The sequence below is a fragment of the Lygodium microphyllum genome, chromosome 17, assembly GCF_053477565.2.
Source record: "Lygodium microphyllum isolate KBCC chromosome 17, Lygodium_microphyllum_v1.1.10, whole genome shotgun sequence".
In the NCBI taxonomy this organism is placed as follows: Eukaryota; Viridiplantae; Streptophyta; class Polypodiopsida; order Schizaeales; family Lygodiaceae; genus Lygodium; species Lygodium microphyllum.
In genome coordinates this window covers 135,556,222-135,580,284 of record NC_141151.1, presented here as the reverse complement: position 1 = coordinate 135,580,284, position 24,063 = coordinate 135,556,222, and the positions used below count along the sequence as shown (strand labels likewise).

The following is a 24,063-nucleotide window of genomic DNA, read 5'->3' as shown; positions in this document are numbered from 1 at the left end:
CTGAGGGATCGACTGATTGGTCTATAGGTTCTGATCCCGTTGCACTTCATGCATCTATCTCACCTTCCTCCCCACCTCGTTAAGTGTTCTCTTGGCAGAGCCCTGCTACTGGACGTACGCGATGGTGGCTAGCTTCTTAGACTCGCATGTCTCTAGGTCCTTTCGGATACCCTAGATCAGAGTCTAGGATTCATTTTTTGCACTCTTAGAGTTGGGCCCATAGGATTCATTGTCCTTAGCTTTTCCATTCTTTTGTCTTCCGTTGCATTTACACACACATACACATTCATTGCATTTATTTTGAGTTAGATTTTCTTTCTGTTTTGTTTTGCTTTGGAGCATCTCACCACTCACCTCTGTGTTTGCAGATTCTCATCTCAGGGTTTTGTCTTTCAGTGTAGGGCTAGCTTGCAGATTGCTTTGGTCCTACCTGGGCTCGAGACATGGGGATGCACACCGTTCCTTCATGGTTTCATCCATAGTGATAGGAAATGGCCGGAACGGCCCCCCCGCATGTGGAATTGCCGTCCCCGGTACGAAGCCGTCGTGGACCGCGTTCCGAATTGGTGGAACGTTCCCTGTCTTGTTTCAGATAGGGAACGCCACGTGGCACCACTTATCTGCAGCTGGCCGCTCGCTGATCCTGCCTGGATCATCTGCGACTGTGTCCTGCTCCCACTCGAGATCGTCTGCCGTTGCTTCCGCTCAAGATCGCCCCCCCCCCCCCCCCCCCCCCTCAAATTCCCTGTTGCGCTGCAGCGTGTGCCAGTCCTAGCCGCTAGCGGCCGTCCCCCACCTCCAACCTCTTCCTTCTCTTCCTTCTCTTCTTCCTTCTTCCTTGGACCTTCTCCCTTCTTTTTCTTCTTCTCCTCTTCTCTTGAGTCTTCCTTCTTCTCCAAGTTCCAAGTTCTCCTCTTCTCTTCTTCTTCTCCCTTCTCTCCTTTTCCCTTCTCTCTTGACTCTTGAGTGAGTCTTGACTCTTGAGTCTTCTCCCTTCTCTCGAGCCTTCAATTTTCAGCCTAAAATGGCTTCATCTTGAGCCTTCAATTTTCAGCCTTCAATTTTTCCTTCTCTTGACTCTTGAGCCTTCAATTTTCAGCCTGAAATGGCTTCAGCTTCCCGCCCCGCTTGTCGAGTTGGTGGTCGAGGAAGAAGGTCCGATGATTGGTCATGGTGGGAAGAAGTAAATGCTGACCGCCCATTGAGTGGTGGAGGATCTCGACCATGGACTTGCAAGCTTTGCCCATACAAGCGAACTAGTGGAGCAAACAAGATAATCCATTGAGCCGAGTATTTGTATTTCGAAATTTTATTGATTTTAATTTTTCAAAGTTACTTAATATTAGAATATGGAATACCAATTGCCACTTGTTCCATTTTAGTATTTATGCATAATCAGGTCCGAGCTCATCTCCTACACGAGCCAAATTAAGAGGTACAGTTTTGTTCGAATATGACCTTGGAGAAGCAAAGGGAGCTTCGTGACCGTGTAGCAGGTCAACAAGCTTATCTTGCATCTAGACCACGACGTGTTGCAGTTGACCTTGCAACTTTTGTGACACCATCCCCATCAGATGTATCTAGAGCAGGGTCAGTATCAGGAAGTGCTACCTCCACACCTACTGTAGGCATTGCATGAGCCATGGCATCAACAGTGCCACATGTTGCATGTAGACAGAGTACGCTTGATGCTAGTTGGGATCCCAAGAAGAAGGAAGAGGTGGATACATCAGTGGCACGCTTTTTTTATCATGACCACATTCAATTTTGTGCAGCCAGGTCAGAGTATTTTAAATTGATGTGCAAGAAGATTGGTGAGTATGGCCCTTCGTATGTACCTCCATCATCAGAGACCTTACGCATCACTTTGCTTGACAAGGAAAAGTGCCTTGTTGAGCAAGCAGCAGTGACTAGAAAGAGCATGTGGGCTAAAAATGGAGTTTCCTTGATTGCTGATGGTTGGAGTGATACACACAAGCGATCCATTCATGGTATGGTTGCTTATTCTTGTGGGAAAATGCATTTCATATCTTCACATGATGCATCGGGGACATGAAAGTCATCAGATGTACTTGCAGTAGAGTGGGTTACAGGTGTTGAGCTTATTGGCCTAGAGCATGTGGGATTTGTTGCAGATGGAGAGCCCGCAAATAGGGCAGCAGGTGCTATTATCCAGGGATATTATCCGCATATCACAGTTTCATATTGTATGGCTCATTGCTTGAACAACCTACTAAAGGATATTGGTAACTTGTCATGGATTGCACCTGTCATAGAGCAAGGAGCTCAAATGGTTAGCTTTGTTTTGAATCACCAGTTTCTTTGCCATCACTTCTCTTTGCGGTTGAAGAAGACACTTTTAAAATACTTTGATACCAGATTTGCCTTTAACTTCTTGATGCTAGGTAGGTTAAGAGAATGCAGTGGTGCCTTGAGGTAGTTATTTCTTACTGATGAGTTTACCTCATCAACATTGATAGATACTCCTACAGGTATCTTATGCTTGGAGAAAGCAAATAACTCCACTTTTTGGGATGATGTAAAGCGGATAGATGCTAAGGTATCACCTATTGTACATTTATTGAGGGTTATGGATGCTATGCAACCTTGCATTGGCAAGGTATATGAGGCTATGGATAGGCTGAATGAAAAGTTGCAGGGGTTGGTACCAAATGATGAGGCATATGAGGAGATACGCCATTTAGTTGTGACGAGGTGGAACTCCTATAGCTTACCCATGCATGCAGCTACATTTGTTGTGGATCCTGAGTTCCAGGGCAAGGGTCAGGAGAATGACATTGAGGTTATGGATGCATGGAGACTTATATTGTCTCGTTTAGTGCCTGATCAAGGCACTAGATGAAAGATCAGAGATCAGCTTTCATGTTATAGGACCTTTCGGGGTTCTTTTGGTTGTGGGATGCACAGGAGGATCTCTGTAAGATTGGGGTAGCTTTTTGGTGGGACGACTATGGTTTGGATGGTTCTGAGTTGCAGCAACTAGCCATCCGTATTTTGAGTCAGTCAGTTAGCTCCTCTTGTTTGGAGTAATTGTGGAGTACATACGCTCACATTGCTTCAAAGAAGAGGAATCGTCTTGGTGTGGAGAGGGCAAACGATCTAGTATTCGTTAGCGCTAATTTGAGGATGTTATGTAACAATATGACAACAAAGCCCGATCCATTCACAGAGTGGGAGATGCAGCAAGAAGAGGAGACACATGCTGATGTTGAGGGAGATGCAGCAATTCATAGTACACATTGATGAGACTGGCACTTCAGGAGTAGCTAGAGCAGTCTCAGATCATGATCATGATCTTTGATTTAGTTTACTTATCATGAGTCTCATGATACATGACACATGTACATTGTATATGATATTATGATCATTGATGACAGTGTGACACTTGGGCTGTTGACAGTTGTGCCATGCTGATATTATATTTGTAAGTCTTGTAGTCTTGCAGTTGCCCTTTGGGATATTTTGGCATGTCACATTTTGCTTCAGTCTAGAGATTAGACTTTATATTTGTAGTCTTTTTTGGGGGCAATGAGCATGTTCTTTCAAAGATTAGACTTTAATTTCATATTTGTAATCTTTTAAGTTTTTTGGCAATGGGACCATAGGCATGTTCTTTTAGCTTAGACTTTAAAGTTTAGTTCATTGTTCATTGTTTTATCATTTATGGCATATGTATTATGCATTTTATTATTTATAATTGAATAGCTTACCTCTTGAGCCTTGTAAGTTGCAATTCAATTTCTAATGAGTAGTTTTAGAATGATGCATGATATCTTAGAGTTAAAACTTAAAATGATTTGTCCTTGTGGATTATATACCTTGGTTTTAAGTTTTAACACTCCAGAGTTCACATGGATTATGAGTGAAATATTAATTTATTTTCATGAATTTTAATTTTTTAAATTCCGTTCCCGTTCCCATGTCCCCGTTTCCTAGGTTTGGCGTTCCTGTTCCCATTCCCGTCCCTATCTCTGTTTCCCGTTCCCGTTCCCCGTTTCATGTTTCTATGGTTTCATCATCCTAGGAGTGCTTGCTCTTCTTCCAGCACGACAGTTTCTCCTCCCAAGGCGGATCGTGCAGCATCTCTCTCGATGCTATCATGGCGGTGACTTCTACCTTGCTCTTCTAGCGGGGTGCTTCATCCGCTTCCTCTTCTTTCATTCCTTATGGTTCTTGGCACCATCCAAAGACCGATATCAGCTCCTTTTCCTTTTTTGGCATCTATATCCAGGTTGAGAGGGGGATTCCTACCCTCGGTATTCTACAGGCTTCAACACTTTGTCTTTGACATTGACTTCTTTCCCCTGTTGTACCTTACCCTTTGCATTGCATGATTTCATCATCTTTGTACTAGGGCGCTTGGGCAAGTGAACAATTTTCCCATGAGGGACACAGTCCAAGTGGCACCTGCTGCATGAGCATTCTTGAGCATGTAGCATACCTTGCATCTCATTGTGTAGAGCACCACTTAAGTGGATCCTATGCTGTTTCCACCGGCGGTAGATGTTACCTCACCACCAGCCTCCTCCATCCCATGGATATCTCATCACCTATTTTTCCTTGTCGTCAACACCCTGAGTGGATGGGTTAGCTTGTTTTGTGTTGTGATGTGTTGGGTGTACCCTCCCTACTCTCGTCTTCTGGGTCACTATTACTCAATCGGCCGCATCCCATAAAATTTACCTCACTTATTCCAAAAAAAAAAGTTCAATGTAGTTCCATCCGCCTTTGTAGGGCTTGGTAGGCCACTAGGCAGCCGACGTGCACCCTTTGTCCGATGCCCTGTCCTCTCTGGGGTGACTACTTGGATTCCCTTGCTAAGATCACCATTGCCTCTGTAGTCTTGGTAGGCCACTCGGCAGCTGACGTGCACCCTTTGTCTGATGCCCTGGCTGCTTTGGGGTGGGACGCCTTGGGGTCAATAAACATCACAGTGGTTGGCCTAACCTTTTGGCTCAGTGTCCGGGCCTAAGAGGATGTGTTGAGGTAAAATATGCATTACTTGTTGATTAGCCTCTTAAACAGCCCTAAAACACACAAAAAAATGCTATTTTAGAGTAAAAACCCTAAAACGAGGAGCGGTTTGAGAGAGTTCAGTGGAAACCCTAATTTTTTGGGCGCCCTTCCACATCTATAAATAGACAGGCTGCCCCCATTTAGATTCATTCCGTCTGTGCAGGTTTCTCAATCCACGTGCAGATTTCAGCCATCAGCCTCCTTCCATGTGGCTGTCCAGCCCTCAAGACTGCTGCCACTCCATCCGTGTTTGCTCCTGCTGCTTACGTCTTCATCCATGCTGGCGTCAGGTGCTGGGAACATTATAATCTGCTGTGATCTGATCATCCAGTCATCGCTAGCCACATCAGACACTGTTTCAGCCTCCGTGTTTGCTCCTGCTGCTGGCACCTTCATCCATGTTGACGTCCCTGCTGGCAACATCATCATCTGCTGCGATTTGATCATCCAGTTATCGCTAGCCATATCGGACACTGTTTCAGCCTGCTGTTTACAGCAAACTGTGCGCAGTTTCTAGCATTCGATCGGTGGTACACTGCTGCGTTTACCAATTTCTAGCCTCCAGAGGCTGTTGCGTTTTGGTGACCAGCATGCTGCCATTCACTATTCAACACTCCTACACTCTGACTGGTCGTCACAGACTTGGGATCTGTCTCCGGTAGACGTCACACTCCGACATTGCTCTGCCCTTGAGCACACTGTACACTCTTACATTCATTTACAGCATTCATTCACTTCAGAGCTGTGTTCTCTCTCTCCCTTCTTCTGTTTGTGTTTGAGTTTCTGTGTTTGAGTTTTAAGTTTTGCGTTTAGGATTTGAGTTTTTTGAGTTTTGCGTTTAGGGTTTGAGTTTTGCCCTCTATGTCTGTGTTTGTGTCTGTCTCTTTGTGTTTCTGTTGTGGTCGTACACTCTGTGTGTCCTCAGTGCAAGCCCTAGCAGTTTTCTTCATACCCCCCTGGAAAACTATAAATTGAGGGTATGTGTGTAAGTAGAAGAAAAGAAGAAGGCAATCATTGATGGGGACGAAACGGTGATCGAGAAGGAGGAGACTCTACTCTGTCGACTCGAGAGGAGGAGACTCTACTTACGAGACGAGGAGACCCTATTCAACCCAAGGAGGGGATTCACTGAAGGTTTCTCATCCTGTTCTGCTCTAATCTGTGAAGAGAAGACGCTGAAGAACCCTATTCTATTTTATCAATCCGATAGAAGTCATACCTCTACTCTCGTTCCTACTCTGCCGATTAGAGAGAGAGAGATCATACCTATTCTCTTGTTCTTGCTCTATACTAGAGAAATAGCTACTCTTGTTCTTACCCTTGCTTGCCAAGGAGAGAAAGAGAGAGAAGTATTGCTCTCTGCAAAGCAAGAAGAGCCTTTCGTGAGGCCTACATTATCAAATCTCGCAATAACCATCATTATCATTGAGAGTCTTACACCTTTGCTAGCCGGTATTATTGCCGTGTTTTTCTACTTCTACAAATCATATCTCCGTCATGGCCCCAAAGAGAAGGAATTCAAAAGTGAGAATTGCAAGTGGCCCTGCTAACGTGGAAGCAACGGTTGGAGTTGCGAGCGCGGGAGTCCCTAACGGAGTCATGAGCGTGGACAATAATCCTTTACCAATTGTGATACCATAGGTTTTTCTAAAAATTTCTATTCAAATTCAATAGGGATAAGATAAGTTTCTTAAGAAATATAGTGATCTTAGAGCATTCACTTAGTAAATTATAGGCTAGAAACTGTTAGGGGAACTATGAAAACCTAGAACTCAAGAGAAATCATGAGGAATTTTAATGCTAACCCCAGAAGACTAGTGAATTCAAGATGAGTTTACTAAGAACGAAACCCTGAAGAAACTAGCCAAGGACATAGTTTTAATCTAGAAGCTTTAATAGAAGATTTCAAAGACTGGAAAACTCTAAGGTAAAGAAACAGACTTAAGGCCAAGAAACTTGTGTTACAAGAATGTCATCATAAACCTTAAACTGGGAAGTTAGAGACCCCAAAATCTAGATACCCCTAGTTAAATTCCAAGGGGAAGAGCTCACTGCGTGAGATTTAAAGGTCGATTGCTATGAGATTAATCATTACTTGAAAGTTGCATGATTGATTGAAGTCATAACTGCTTGAAGACATCAATCTTGTTTGTGATTTTCTAGATTAGATTCTGATTGAATTAAGTATTGGAATATATAAAAATTGAGGAGCCCTATACCTCCCCCGAGGATAGGTGCTGAATCCCCATACCAAGAGGGGATGTTTTTTTTACCGTTGCAGAAGTATGGACCGGCTCCGATGGCACGAGGTCTCCCAGCAGGGATCATATTAAGTAAGAGGTGGTTAAGGTGCCAAGGGGGCTCTGGTTAGTAAATCCTTTATGCACCTAGGAACTACTTGGTCTCCTATATGGCATGAGTTTTACTTGGGACACCTAAAAATGCTAGCTATAGGTGGATTTGATCTTGGTAATGTGTAGATGCGCCGGACGAGGTAACACGTGAAATTGTAATTTTTCTCTTGTATGGGCGGAAGAACACACATTATGGAATATAATCAATGAATTTGTTTTATTCTGATTGTATGTTCGCGAGTAAATTATGCGAATGAACAAGTGTGCATAAAAGGATCTTTAATTAATGGAGCTGTTTTTATATGTTTCATATAATGTGGTAGGTAATTAGATAACTAAGAACTTCTATAGAGGGAAGTGGGTGGATGGATTCCCGGCGAATCCAATCCTATGGCAGGGTGGTCTTGGTTAGCCGAGAGGTCTCTCCAAAAACAAATACTAGGAAGAAACTCTAGGAAGGGCCGATTCGCTAACTTACCTAGGGTTTGGTCTTAGAACCTGAATTGTTAATTATCTTAGGGGAAAGGTTCGGCGGCTATGCCAGAGCACTGCGAGAGATTTCATAAATCCTTAGCTTGCTACTGGAAAAAAGCGTTATACTCCATGAACCAAGGGTCATAGCAGTCGCTTCTTCCGGACAAGAAGCCTCTTGAAGGACACCTCCGGATGTGAGCTAGTTGTTGATAGGTGACTGTTAGGTCAAGTAGAAACCTTCAAGTCGGTCCTCCGTGGGTAACGAAAGGACGTTTCCCCTACGGAGTAGACCTAGGGTTAACTAGCCGGACAAAATCCGATCATTCTGGTTAGAGTACAGATGGCGACGGCTGGAAGGTAAACTTTGGGTGACTACTAAAACGCTATCCATCACGTAATCAAGGCTTACATTCTTATATGGTCACTTGAATGAGAAAGTCTATGTCAGCAAGCCACCAAGGTTTGTATAGGAGGGTATGGAAAAGAAAGTCTATCATTTGTAGAAAGCCTTGTATGGGCTGAAGTAGGCACCACATGCATGGTACGAGAAGATTCATTCTTACTCGATTGGCCTAGGCTTTTAAAACAGCCTGACTGAGAGCATCCTTTACATTAGATAGGAGGGGCATGATCTCCTCATTCTGATCTTGTACGTTGATAATATGCTCTTGACGGGGGTGATGAGCAGAAAATTTCAGCATTAAGGCTGATTTACAGCAAGCATTTACTGCTGTAGATCTTGACTACTTGCACTACTATCTTTGTATCCAGTTTGATATTGCTGAGGGGGACCGCTGTTTTGGGGTAGTCCAAGTATGTTAGATAGTTACTGCAGTGTTTTCAATTTGAGGACTGCAAACTTGTGTCTACTCAAGTTGAGTCAGGCTTGCATTTTTCTTGACGATATTGGTGATCCTTTTGATACTTCTCTTTACTAGTAGGCAGTTGAATGTTTCAACTATTTGTGCGATACATGGCCAGGCATTTAGTATGCTGTATCCTAGTTGAGTATAATATGCATAGCCCAGGCTCATGGCATTGGCAAGCTGTTAAGAGTATCTTTTAATACTTGAAATGTGCACATGTTTTGGGGCTGCTTTACTCTTGCAGCACCTTTACTTTCTTCCATGCTTTTACAGATAGTGACTGGGTAGGATGTTTTGACACAGTAGTGTCCACTAGTGTGATGATTGTATCTCTTGACTTTGTAAGAAGCAACCTACATTGGCACTTTGAGCTTTGAAGCTGAATACAAGGCAGCTTTTACAGCTATAGTTTAGTGTGTTTGGCTCAGAGTCTAGATGCCTCTTATATTGCACTTTTGTCAAATATATATATCTACATTAACAGTTAAAGTGCATTGGTAGCTGCATGAAATTGAGTATTTCATGCATGAACAAAGCACATCAAGGTGTATTATCACTATGTCAAAGAGAAACTCCATGCAGGGGAGATTGATTTGGTCTATATGCGGCATGCCTACATAGGACATCCCTACTACATTCATATCATTCACTCCAGGGGAGTTTGTCAAAAACACTTTGTATTTTCAAGTCATTTTGGTGTCAATGCATACTATCCATGGGCACTTTTAACTCTTTGGCATGGGAGGGGTTTTTTCCCCATGTGAACACACTTTAGTGTGTATGTCTATATATGACCTTAGGGTTGTACCTTGTACTTTTATTCTTGTGATTCATCATGGTGAAGGTATTGTTGCACGCTTCTTTGTGTCTACTCTCACTTTTTTTTTTTTTCGTAAAAGGTAATTGTATTAATTACGAAAAAAAGTACAAGATAACTTGATTACAAGATACATGCCGCCAATCCAGGCCATCATGTGAAGAGGGGCTAAGTGCTACAAGTTACAAAGTTATGGCAAGGGGGCAGATGAAATTGCCATAAGCCAGGGACGGAAGTCCTCCCTAGAGAGCAAATCAGAATGCCGGAGAAGATCCAACTGCCAATACAAAAGGCCCTTAAGCCTCGCAATATGTCGCTGAACATTATAGGCGGAGTCAAAAAGAAAAGCATTCCTAATAGTCCAGTTATGCCAACAGCCCCAATATCGAAGAAAATGATACATGAGTTTCATATGTGGCTGTGCAGGAGTGGGGTATTTGGGCTGCCCGAAAACCCAATCAAAGGGGCGCAGGGTGAATCCAACCGCTCCTTGCCAAATAGCTGACAAAAAGAACCAGACTTTTTTTGCGACAGGGCAAGAAATAAATCTGTGGCGGGCTGATTCCACCGAAGTGGTGCAAAAGAAACAGTTGCCATTGGAGATTCGTCGCTTGGAAAGAGCCGACGCAAGCGGAAGACCACCAATCATCACTCTCCAAAGAAATACTTTACATTTGAAGGGGGTCTTGTTCAACCAGCCCTCCATCACAGTTGCCCTCCACCAAGACTGGGATTTTCGTAAGCCCCATAAAGCATTGGCTTTGGTAACTAACCATTGTTGATCTTTGATGAGAATATGATAAACTTGATTAGCAGAAGCTTTGCTTAAAGGCAGCCGGCCTTGTAGGTCCCGCCAGGGATGATCTGAAGCAAGGGCAGGAAAGGGTTGTCTGCTCTGGAGCATCCGCAAAAGCTGTTCCCATAAAGGCCTATATCCCCGCGGAATCCTGTAAAGCCTCCTGGCTGTACGAAAAGATATAAGCACATTGCGACTAGCAAGGGTGGCATCCGCGACCGAAGACAAGCCCAAACGAGCCATCCGGTTGAATTGTGGTCTAAGCTCATTTTTGCCTTCCCATGCAAGTAAACGCGAGACTGCCAATAATTCCAATTGAAAAGAATTCGTAGCCAAGCGCTCCTCCGCTGGATGCCACTGAGCCTTTAGAAGGACCCGTTTCCAGGAACATACCAAATGATTGAGCAGCGACGAAGAAGAACTGGAGAACCTCGAATCAGCATTAAGAACATGCCACCAAGAAGTCCGGATTTGGGTATTGCCATGTAGAAGCCCATGGCTCTCAAGGAAATAACGGGCTATATCGACCCATGGATGATGATCCGAGCACATGGCGCGGAAGAGAGACCAACGGAGTGCCTGCATGTGAGTTTGGGCATCTAAAATAGCTCCGCCACCCATGCGTTTAGGGGTGCAGGCATGCGACCAAGAAATCCAGGAAATACCTGCATGCAATGAGTCATTCTTCCATAGCATGAAGCGAATAGACTGAGTAAGAGCATTGAGAGTCGTAGTAGTCCAGGGCAACAATGGCAAAAAATATGTCAGCATTGGCAACATAATTGTCTGGGCCACTTTGAGACGAATATGGAAGGGCCAGGCTTGAGATTTCCAATACATAAACTTAGCCACCATTTTCTGAGAAATCCACTGCAGAAGCTGCTTTGGTGGAACGTCGACACCCAAAGGGTACCCAAGGTGCCTGACAATGGAGCCACGAGGAACAACCAGACCCTGCCAGTCCAAGGACTGCAAATCCGACTCCGTGCAGCTGAGAATGGCTGATTTGAGCGCATTGATGCGAAGGCCGGAGGCTTGACCAAAGATGCCCCAAACATGCAATGCACGCTTGAGGTTGTCCTTGTCCGCCCGCAAAATCATAAAAGTATCATCCGCCAGGGATTGGCTAATGAAGTGCTGTCCTGAAGGAAGCGACAGACCGGCCAACTGAGAAGAGGCTACCATATGGGATAACATGGAAAGAACTGGATGTGTCGCGAGGGCAAAGAATAGCGGGCTCAAAGGGCATCCTTGTCTGACAGAGCGGGCAAGTACAAATGGCTCAGTAACACCTCCGTTCAGCATGACTCGCGAAGACGCCGCAGCGCTAATGGTGTAGATTAGACGAGACATCCGGGGACCAAAGCCCATAGCCGACATAAGTTCAGCGACGAAAGACCAATCCAGATAGTCAAAAGCCTTTTCCAGGTCCAATTGAATCAGTACTACCTCCTGGTTAGAATGCCTTGCATAATCAATAGCTAGTTGAGCATTCAATACATTGTGCAGAATATTTCGGCCCTTAATGAAACCATACTGTAGAGGATGCACAATGGCCGGGAGATGCTTATGAAGCCAATTCGCCATGATTTTGGAAAAGATTTTGTACATTGAACCCATCAAGGAAATGGGGTGCCACTGTGTCAACCTAGATGGCGAAGGAACTTTTGGAAGCAGTTTAATAAGGCCTTCTTTCCATGAGGACGGCATGATCCCGGTTTGCCACACCTGCTGAAACAAGGCCTGCAATGGTTTCGCCAGTTGGGTAGCAAAAGCTTCAAAGAACTCATTGGTGAGACCATCCCAACCCGGGCTTTTATCCTTGGGCAAATGTAACAAGACGTCCATAACCTCTGCCTCACAAATATCGGACTCCATAATAGCTTGCATGTCCTGCGGTAGCTGATTGCGGACCAGGTCATAAAAATCCGAACGGGCCTGAGTGATTTGATCTGAAGGTGGAGAAGTGGTGCCGAGAAGGTCACGGAAATAATTCCTGCACATCTGCACAATAGTCTGCGGATCCATGATAAGGTGACCTTCTGCATCCTCGAGTCTGGTCATATTCTCCCTAGCAGGAGAGGCGTGAAGAGCTCGAAAGAACTTATGGGTTTGACATGCATTATCTTGCAACGTCTCTGTCAGATGTTGCAGTTTGGCCTGCTGATATGATTTCAATTGGAATTCTTTAATAAGATCCGCCACTCGCATGGCGAGTGCGAGCAGAAATGCATCATCCGGAGTGTCCACCAGCAGAGAACGAACCAAAGCCAGCATGTCCTCGGCTGCCTTGCGACGCTGTCGACAAAGAGAGGCATGGTGGATCCCATACTGCCGAGCAACCCGCTGCACATTAGAGAGCAATCGTTCAAATGACGCAGTGCCTTGAGAAGAGAAGTCGAAGAGAAATCTGTCAATCAATTGCTGCATATAGCCCTGAAAGATGGCATGCTTCAGGTAAGACGAATTGAAACGCAAAGGGAGTCTCTCCAGAAATTGCTTGAACGGGGCAATGGGTTGTGCAAGCAGCTGAAGCTGCAGAGGGAAATGGTCCGACAGGGCATATTGCTGCAATACTTTTATTTCGAGCAGCTCAAGAAGAAAATCATCATTCTGCATGATATATATACGATCCAATCTCGACCATGTTGTTGCATACTGGGCAGAATGGAAAGTAAACCCTGTAGAGGACGGGTGTAGCCAGGACCAGAGATCTTGCTTGAGGACGTCAAGAGCCAACGCCTGCCACATACGACTTTCCGGCGTATCCATCACCGAATGCTCCGATGTGGACTGGGAGGAATCCACACACATATTGAAATCCCCCATGAAGAAGCCCCGTCTGCCAAGTGACAAGGAGGTCTGCAAAGTTTGCCAAAGCGCCCGACGAGATAAGGAATCATTCGGAGCATAGAGGCCAAGTAGCCATAAGATTTCCCCTTCGAATATAATTTCAATCACCAAAAAACGGCCATGAACATCATTTTTAATCAGAGCAGGCTGATATTTGTCATGGACAATCATGAGCACACCCGAATAATGCATGGCCTGTGACCCAGCATAAAACAATCTAAAGCCATGGCAATCTACCACTTTTCCGGCTTCATCGTGACTCTTGTGCTCAACAGCGCACAGGACATCCCACTGATTTTCATGCAACACAGTCCACATAGCATGTTGCTTGTGTCGAGAACAAATTCCACGCACATTCCACGTGGTGATTTTCATGTATACTCAAAACAAAATCAGGTACGAGGCACTGCTTGCCTCGATTTGACTTTGTCAGCGAGAATGTCCAGGACTCCCTCGTCCAAGAAATCTGCCAACACTGCAAAAGAATTCTGCGGACCAGATTTGGAAGTAGACGGCATATCTGCTGGCTTTGGGATGGAATGGGGATAACGACGGTCCCACGGGGTAATGACATTACCTCTGGTATCAAATGCCAGCTTAGCAGAGGGACCCTTTGAACGATCCGAAGACATTTTCCTGGCGGGCTGATGAAGGGGGGCAGAGCAAACCATAGCAGGAGCCGAGTGCTCAGAAGACTGCATTTCCTTCCTTCGCATGTATGTACGCATGGAATCTTGTGATGTAGTAGGCACATTGTTCTCCATGGCCGCAACAACCCTGTTGCCTTTTTTTGCACGTACTTCCACCCAATTAGTGGCGCTAGAATCGAGACCCGCAACCTGTTGTTTACCTTTGGCCAAAGCTTGGGGCTGATGGGTAGCATCCAGCGATGGGGCATCACACACCATCTCCTCTATGGGCGGCACAGCATGGCCATCATGGGAAATGTGTTGCTGTTCCGGGCACTCGGCCATAAAGTGCCCCAACTATCCACAGGAGAAGCAATGCCCTGCAAAATTGCCCCATTTCAAACGAAAGTGTAATGGGTGCATGCCAGGGCAATTGAGGCGTAACCAGGCAGGCCTTTTTCTTGCAGTGTCCCATAGCATACACAAGCGGTTGCGATTCACAGCCCGGAGACTGGGAGGGACCAGAACAGTGCCCACAACAGCCATAGCATCCTTCAATAGTGGCCAATAAACAGCCGAACAGTTTTCCACCTCGACCCAGACCGGGCATTCACGTTGCAGCAGACGCTGAAAATCTGCCATTGGACGCCATGGAACCACATGAACCAACCGGCGTTCAAAAAACAAAGGCAGTTTAGACAGGAGAGCAGCACGGTGCGTCTCTGATTTCAACAGGACCTCAAAAAAACCCCGGGAGCCAACAAAAATCTCTTCAACACAGTCCCCTTGTAGCAGATGTTGCAACCACTGGCGAATACGGGAAAGCAACGGGATTCGACCAGTGAAGAAAAGTATCACAGCGCGATCATAAAATACCGAAAAGGAGCGTAGGACAGTTTTTGGGTCCACGGTGGCGTCCAGCACATCGTCAGGTGCAGAGTCAGAAAAGGCTTCCTGATTATGTTGAACATAATCGCCAAGCAAAGTGGTTGCAAATTCCAGCAAGTGTTTCCAGTCCACTTCCTGAGAGTCCACCGAATCTGAAGCAACCTGGGCATAGGACCGATCCTGAGAAACGCCTATCTCTTCCGAAGCATGCTTGGTACGTTGACCCGCAGGCTGGATGTCGGGACCAGGGGGCATCTCTTCGTTGCACAGAACCATATCCTCAGGTTCCTCCGCATCAGAATCCGGGCCCAGTGCTGCCACTGTTTGATCTATGAAGTCCAGATTCAAACCAGCCATCGTAATGATGATTTGATCTCGAAGGAGGACTGACCCTCTGTTTTGCCAGCTCTCTCGCTTTCCCTTTTTTCTGTACAGAGGCGCTGTCCAGGGGTGTACTCAGCAAGGAGAGCTAATGAAAACTAAGGTTTACCTGTCTCCGTGCAGGGGCAGACAGGCGAAACACAGGCCGGGCGGTCTCCACAGCCGGACGGGACAGGCTGGGATGCCGGGTAGGGGTCCGTCAGCAGTATCCGGGAACAGGGCGTCAGGAGGATGCTACCATGAATAGGGCGTCAGTGACAGGGCATCGGGGCGTGGACAGGGCGGCCGGAACAGAAGACGTTGGCGGCTCCAGGAGCAGGGCGACTGCTCCCGACGGCTCCAGAAGCAGGACGTCCGGAAGACGACACCAGGGATGCCGCCGGCAGCGCAGGGCGCAGGCGCGACTGGCCGAAGTAGGCAGAGATGCAGCCCGCGATTGTGGCGACGACACGCGAACGCCTGGCGAACAGGAACGACGACAAGCCTTCTCTCTCTCTCTCTCTCTCTCCGTCTACTCTCACTTTCTCTCTCTTTCTCTCTCTCTCTCTCTCTCTCTCTCTCTCTTTCTCTCTCTGGCGTGAGCGAATCAAGGTCTTCTCTCGTTTACGACGAATCAAGGTCTTCATTTGCCTGTGGGTTTCTCTCTCTCTCTCTCTCTCTCTCTCTCTCTCTCTCTCTGGCGTGAGCGACGGGATGCTGGTGTGACGACGGGATGCTGGCGTGACGGAGGGAGTCTACGTCGTATCTCTCTCTCTCTCTGGCGTGAGCGACGGGATGCTGGCGTGAAGAGTCGTGTCTAGCGTGACGGACGTGTCGTGAGTGCTGACCCGAAAGAGCTGCTCTGGAAGGTCACGTCTGGCGGGACTGTTGTGACAATAGTCTGGCGAGACTGTCGTGAGTGCTGACCCGAAGGAGCTGCTCTGCAAGGTCACGTCTCTGCACAGGGAGACAACCACTGTCCTGCAGGACACGAATGTACTTAGAATGACATGAATGCTGGCTTGTCTGCTGTGTCCTGGGTGAATGTACTGTGGCAGCAGTGACGAATGCAGACACTCTCAGATTGCACTTACTCTCTCAGACTGACATAAATGCAGGCATTGTGAATGTACTGTGGCAGCAGTGACGAATGCAGACACTCTCTCAGATTGCAGACACTCTCTCAGACTGACATGAATGCAAACTGACATGAATGCAGACACTGTGAATGTATCGTGGCAGCAGTGACGTATGCATACACTCTCCTAGATTGCAGACACTCTCTTAGACTGACATGAATGCAGACGCTGTGAATGCACTGAGATTGCAGATGTACTCAGACTGATGTGAACCTTGCATGCTGTGTGGACTGGAAACCTGCGTGATCTCAAACTGACGCACATTAACATCTCATGCTACAGTCATATCTTATGATGCAGTCACATTGACAGTCTATGATATACTATCTCTAGTTCATGCTAGAGTGATAGTTTATGTCACTGGTTTACTACTCTACCCAGACTGTAAATAGTTTTATGCTATAGCGCATACTATAATTACGATGGAAGAAACTGACAATGAAGGAATCACAAAACCAACCATGGAGACAATGTTTCATACACTGCCAAAGAACACGAGATACAAAACCTATGGGCGTAAAACCCGAGATTGGAATGTCTCTCCAGGGTCGAGTAGATATGGGAAGACATCCCGCAAAATTAATGAAACACTATATGAGGAGATGCTGACCATACTCCGTGCTGAAATACGTACCATGAGGAAGGAAATGGAAAAGGACATACAAGAGCAGGTTCGAGCTGAAATGATGGAAGAACTAAAAAAGGAGATGCAACAAACTTTGGATGCACGCATGACAGAGAAAGACTCATTGATCTCTAATCTACAAGAAGAACTAGACGAATGCAAAAAGAAACTGGACACACAAAAGGAACCACAAACCACACCGGAACTACAAAAAGAAATTGATGTTTTAAAAAAGGACATGCACACCTATGCAAGTGTGGTGGAAGGCACCCAAAAGAAAATGGAGAATGTTGAGAATACCGTCAAAGAAAATGCAGAATGGATAGATGTGGCAAAAAAGAACAAAGGAATGCATGGCAACAAAGTGGAAGTCATGAATGCCACCTTGGAAGAAGAGGCAAAAAGGCGGGTACGCGCACTCCATGTAAGAGTGGTTGGACTAGACGAGAAAAGCTCCCCAATTGAAGATGCTACAGCTCTTGCCACCAAAATTGGAGCTACAAATGTACCCATCATTGGGGCTTGGCGAGTCGGGAAGGCTGACACAAAAACAAAAGTCCTCATCTTGAAGTTTGGAGACCTGGAAAAGAAGAGAGCCTTCCTCTCTAAGAGGATCGCTCTCAAAGGAGAAAAGATCTACCTAGATGAAGACCTCACCCCAGCCCAGTTAGCCCACAGGAGGGAAAATATGCCACGTGTTCTAGAGGCACGGAAAGCAGGTAAATGGGCTGTATACAGAGATGGAAGAGTCATCATCACAGAGAAAAGGACGGCATGACGGTGCGCGGCCTATGAGACCCTGAAGTTCACACTGTGGAATTGCAATGGCTCCCTTAAGATAGATGTAGGTTATTTTGAGGATACTTTCAAAGGTATAGACATTGCTATGTATACTGAGACACATCAATGTAAAGACAGCCGTTTACCTGATGTATATGGATATAGATGGGAAAGTGTATATCGCCCTCAGCCTAGACGGCCTGGAGGGACGAGGGGATCAGGAGGTGTGGCAATTCTATTTAGAGAAGAGCTCCGAGATACAGTCCAAGTGGTACATAGAGATGTAGAGGCAAGATACATATGGATCAGGTTACGTACAAGCAGAACTCGCGACATGTATATTGCCATATGCTATTTTCCCCCTGCATACTCTAAGTTTGCCCCTAAAGAGGCATCCCCGTATACACCACTATATGAGGACATAATGGGATACATGAGAATTGGGGATGTTCTACTAGCAGGAGACTTTAATGCACGCACAGGAAACAACCAATCTGCTTTCTTTGACACTAGTGATGAGATGTTCAGAGATATTGCATTAGATGAAGTGGGATTAGTTAGATCAGCCCAAGATAGAGAGATAACAGAATATGGAACACACCTACTGGCACTGGGAAGTGCACATGGTTTGGCCATGCTTAACGGGCTACCACAGTGGCCAAGATCTAATGGCTTCACATGTTGGAATAACAAGAAGGGGTCAAGCACAGTGGACTATTTGATTGGATCACCCAACTTGCTACCTGACATAAAAAGTTTTGAAATCTCAGACAGACCAATTGGATTAGTAGCAGACCATGCTATTCTAGCCTTCACAATGCAATATGGGCATATACATGAAGCACAGTCACATATACCAAAATTACCACGCTATGATTTTGTGGAAGCGACCTCACACATATACAGCATTACTGTGCGAGATGCATTGAGGGAGCTAGACACACAGGCCTCTCTGGATGAGTTTACAGGACAGTTGGCCGAGATAATACACACTTCAGCAGCATACGCTTTCCCACACACTACACCGTCAGATAAACCTCCACGAGGTAATGCTCCATAGAATGGCTAGTATGATGATGAGTGCAGAGAGACACGAGCACGTTTTCAGCGAGAGCTGGCACTTGGTATATGCACCCATAAGCATGCTCGAACACTCTTCAGACGGTTGGTACGCAAAAAGAAGCAGGAATACCTGAGCAGACTAGAAACAGAAATGTATTCCATGTTCTTGGGGCAGGACAGCAAGAGAGCATGGAAAAAGATGCATGAGAGCCAGCCACCCCTACAAATTACTAGACCGGATGATTGGCATGGATATGCTTGCACACTCTATGATATCCCTGGCCAAGAGCCTATGCCACTCCCCTCAACCTCAAGACCAGCAAATTGCAGATTTTTCACAGAAAAAAAAGTGAGGAATGCCATATGGAAGCTGAAAAATGGAAGAGCCCAAGACCATGAGGGTTTAGTGGCTGAACACTTCACGCATGCCTGTGATATTTTGGCACCAACGCTGGCTCACATCTTTAATAGGGCAGTTTGTGAGGGATTTCCAACCTGTTGGTCAGACCATATTATTGTGCCGCTCTTTAAGAGTGGAGACCCCGCGCTACCTAGTAACTACCGAACTATCATGATTGGACACATGCTGGCCAAGATATATGGCTCTATCGTGGAACAAGCGTTGAGTGAATGGGCCGAGATGCATGGCCTGAGGTCAAAAGGACAGGCTGGCTTCAGGAGGGGATATACAACTCTAGACCATATCTTTACGTTGAGGGCAATTATTGAAGAATGCAAGGCATTCAAGAAAAAGATCTATTGCTGTTTTGTGGACTTTCGCAAGGCCTTTGACACAGTGCCACGTGCTAGACTCATGAAAAGAATGCAAAACATTGATGTGCCCGTAGAGATACAGTGGAGTATATGAGACAGTGACAGGCAGAGTACGAACACCTGAGGGCATCTCAGATACAGTCAATAGCACCATTGGGGTGAAACAAGGCTGTCCACTTTCATCGACACTTTTTGGGCTGTATATAGATGAAATTTCAGAATATGTGGATAGGACGGGTGGGGCCGGAGCCAGCCTAGCTGGAGTGCTGATACCATTACTGCTTTATGCCGATGATATTGTACTTATATCTGACTCACCTGAGGGACTAAATAGACACTTGGATGCATTATCAGCTTTTTGCAGAGATAGAGATCTTAAGGTGAACCTTGGGAAAACTAAAGTTATGGTATTTAACACTTCAACTGCTTGGGTGACAAGAGCTGAGCACCAGTTTACTTTTGACGGAGAGCCAGTGGAGATGGTTAGGCAGTATGTTTATTTGGGGGTCACATTGAAAGGACCATAGTTCTCTTGGAGAGAGACATCAGAGGCTCATTTGGCAAAAGCATATGCAGCCTTAGGGGCATTGGAGAGGCAATGTGCTCACATACAATTTCATGAGCCGCGCACCAAACTGTGGCTTTTTGACACCTTGGTTACACCCACACTCCTATATGGGGCAGCTATTTGGGGTCCGAGTCTGTTTCACACGAGGAGACAGCCTTTGGGAGACCAGGATGGACCAGAGAAGGAATACTATGATGGATGGGAGCATATGGAAAGACCACTGGTCATGATGATCTCACGCATGATACGAGCGAAGAGCTCGACCCCACATGAGATTATCAGAGCTGAGTTGGGGGCATCACCCATGGTGGCTGAGGCCTTGGTTCAGGCAGTGACTTTCATACATAGACTACGGGAGCTCCCCCAAGATAGATACCCACGGCTAGCCCTGGCCTCTTCTAGACAACTAGCAGCAGACGGTGACAGACACTGTTGGTATGCTCAGATGAGTACATGGATGCGTCTACATGGTCTGTAGATTGACAGACTACCCCCCTTTGACTATAGCCTGGATTGCCCTACACTTGACCTAAGCCGATCAGAGCTAAACCATGTGATCAGAGCAGACATACTGAAGTTAGATACGGAGAAGACCTGGATCCGACCCCCCTCGCCCCATGGCACGAGGATGGCACACTACCAGACCCACTTCCTCCAGGTATCTGAGGATGGTTTCATCACCCGACCCAATTACATGGACACACAGCTGCCTCATGGACTACGCACAGTTATTGGTCAGATCCGCACCTCATCCCACCACCTGAGGATTGAGACAGGCAGATGGGAGGGTATACAGACAGAAGAACGCATATGCCCACTATGCGACAGAGAGCCAGAGACAGAGGAACACTACATCTGCCGATGCACTGTATATTACGACATACGAGGTAGATACCACTGTCTGTTTCGAGAGGGTTTTGGACCCCTGAGACGGATCATGCAGTATGAGGATCAGAGATGCTTGGGATTTTTCCTCTTGGAGCTCCAGAGGCGCAGAGCAACAATTCTACGGAGTAGGAGGCCCCCACAGCTCGGCTCACATAGACAGAGAGCAGTCACTGACTTTTTCATGGATACACGACAGAGTATAGCAGATACCACTACTACTGCCACACAGCCTGCAGGAGTACATCATCATTGGACCTCATCTTCTGTAGGTGTCCCTTTGGATAGAGCAGTGGCACTTAGCCGGTCTAGGCGCCCACGTCCACCCGGACGAAGGCCTAGACATCCACACCACAGACAAATTAAAGCCATCATTGAGCGCCACAGGAGACAGATGCCAAGACGCCTCAGCTATGCAGAGATACACCTCCCTAGAGAACAGACATATCATTGATGGAGAGTTTTCCTTTCTCTACTCTCACTTTCAGATCACTGACATGTTTCCCTTTTATGGGACACTATTTCATTTCCTTTTCAGTCTTATAGGCATGTTTTTCATCTTTTTTCTCGTTCTAGATGAGAAACACACCATCATTGTATGTACTGCTTTGGTCTCATAGGCCACATTGGCCTTTTAGAGACGTTAATATACTCTCTCTCTCTCTCTCTCTCTCTCTCTACACTCCATTTCATGTCTATTGAGCTGTGCATTCAATCCAATACTTTGATTCTAATGGCCTTAAACTGACTGAAGTCCTTATTTGGGTCAAGTTTACAAATCTTCGTAATCACTTGCATCCCTTCTCGAGTTCTCTAGCTTCATCTTTAGGAAGAATCATAGGATAGAGACCCATTTTAGACATAAATCCCAGGTGACACCCCCAAGTGCTGGTGCTCCTTCTAGATTTAGTAGCATACGTGGAATCCCTATTCCTCCCAACATCAATTTGATTGACAATAACTATGAATTTTGGAAGAGATCCTCAAATGCTCTTAAAGGTGCACCAACATCAGGACATGATCAAAGGAACCACCCTGATTTCTATGGGCGACGATTATGCCAAATGGCAATGCTGCTGATCAGCAGCGCTAGCTGATTGCCCACCTGATTATCTTTGTAGGAGGATATTGCTGCACGTCTTCAAAGAATCAAGGGGCCTTTGTGCTGTCGAGAGGTCAAAGTTGGGGATTCAATAGCAAAGAGGCGACTGCAACAACAATAGTTAGTGCAAAGGGGGACCCTCACATGTAGTTATCATGGTTGAAGAGGCTGCATCTATGGCAATTGTTACCAGCATATAATCATGAGGCTGGAGGATGTTCTACAGTGGATGTAGAGATCATGGTCAACAAGCTCATGGATAAGAGCATGCCCTCCTTTGTATCATTGAGCCAGGTCCAGAGGTGGATTTCCCGCTCTAGAGTGTTAGCTTCAGGTGTTCCTGTTTCTTGCTTCTGGTGACTATTTGCAGGAGTGCTTGTGGGGTTCCAGAGCTGTATCAATGATGTGGTGTTTTATATTTGTAGTGATTGTTTGGTAGATGTCCTGCGGATTCTAACTTATAAGTTGTAAAGGACATAATCCATGGTCGTAATTATTTTCTAATTCTAGAGGAAAAATGCAAGCACGTCATCTGTCTATTCATCTCTATTTATACTCGAGAATTCAAAAGTCACATTGGATTGTATTCGGCCCTTGGAAATCAAAGCTAGTGTGTGGACACAGTTTAATCAAAATTTCTTTCATTCATAAGTTTTAAGTGATTAGAAGGACTGTGTTCATGCATTAGTTGTAAATGATCAAAAGAACCATTGTTTTAGACTTTCAAGTTTCCTACAACTCAAGTAACATGTTTGTATTCACCGTGTATGGATGTGTTATAGCTGCCATTTGAATGGGTCATTGACAATGCTCACATGGAACTGAGGCTGGGCTAGTCCCAATAAATCATGTTAGCTCACACTGTTTAGGTCAGGGACTTTGAAGCTCATCACTGGGTTTTGCTGCATGTCACAGGTGAATATGGGGATGACCAGGAAAAATTATGTATGCAAGTTGACGAAAGTAGTTCAGGCATGAACCTGTAAATACCGAGATAGGCCCTTTTGGTAGAAGCAGTGAAGTGCAGCTTACATTTTTATTATTTAAAATAAAGGCCCGATAATATTCTCATCTACTTGTGGATATGAATGTCTTTTGTAGGAAAGGACATTACAAAAGCTTCATCCAGCATAGCAAGTTGTTTCTGATGGATGTGAAGACTCTCTTTTCCAGTAAAGCTTACACAATCAATGTTTTGGGTACTGTCTCAACTGCTTTGTATTACATGCTTTTGGTGGAATAGGAACTACTTTAGTTAGGTTTTGTCTCTGCAACTTTGATACAATGTCAGAGTTTAATCTCTGTAGACAGGAATGGACAGCCAATAGGCATGATATAACAAGCAGAAATGTTGTATTTTCTACCTGAAATGTAGAGCAGTGGTCCTGCACAGGTTCTATTGTCACATATGATTGTTCTCCTCTTGTATTGCATAAGGGTGGTTACAAAAATTAAGCTGTACAGTGTAAAGTGAGGGGTTTTTGAAGGGATGGATCAATGTACTTTGATGGAAACCACAGAGAGGCAGTTCAGAGAGGGTGAGAGGAAATGAGAGAAGCAATAGTACCAATGAACAATGCACTCAAATGGGGGAAATGAGAGGGTACAAGGGTTTTTGAGCCACCAAAATTAATTTTAATGCATGCATTAATCTCAAATTAATGTACATTAAATGCACTCCAATGGGAGAAACGAGAGAGTACAAGGGTTGTTGAGCCACCAAAATTATTTTCAATGCATGCATTAATCTCAAATTTATGTACATTAATGCCCAATTTAGACTCCTTAAAACAGCCCCAAAAGCAACTAGCGAAAATAAAAATCTTTATGTTTGAACAGTAGGACAAATGTCTAAAATCCTCTATAGAATAGCACATTGTGAGCATCCCATTCTATCCTTGAACATTAATAGCTGGCCTTTTTCCAGTCTGCTGTCCATGCCCTCTTGGAGTGCAATCACTGTCATCTTAGAGGAGCCCCTGTATTTTGCAGGTCTGCCACCTGCTATGGCAGCCTGCTCTGCCCAGCTGTCTGGAGGTCTGCCCTGCTGTTTC

The 24,063-nt window shown here is 45.5% G+C and overlaps 1 protein-coding gene across 3 annotated transcripts in view; it reads left to right on the top strand.

Annotated features, from left to right (window-relative positions):
* Nucleotides 1-24,063, top strand: part of LOC148022394 (putative sphingolipid transporter spinster homolog 2) — a 176,865-nt gene that overhangs the window by 34,316 nt on the left and 118,486 nt on the right. For all 3 annotated transcript variants that reach the window (XM_087698026.1, XM_087698025.1, XM_087698024.1), the window contains 2 exons: nucleotides 22,925-22,991; nucleotides 23,111-23,208. In XM_087698026.1, the coding sequence (XP_087554152.1) occupies nucleotides 22,925-22,991; nucleotides 23,111-23,208 (165 nt within the window). The remainder of the gene's footprint in view (nucleotides 1-22,924; nucleotides 22,992-23,110; nucleotides 23,209-24,063) is intronic.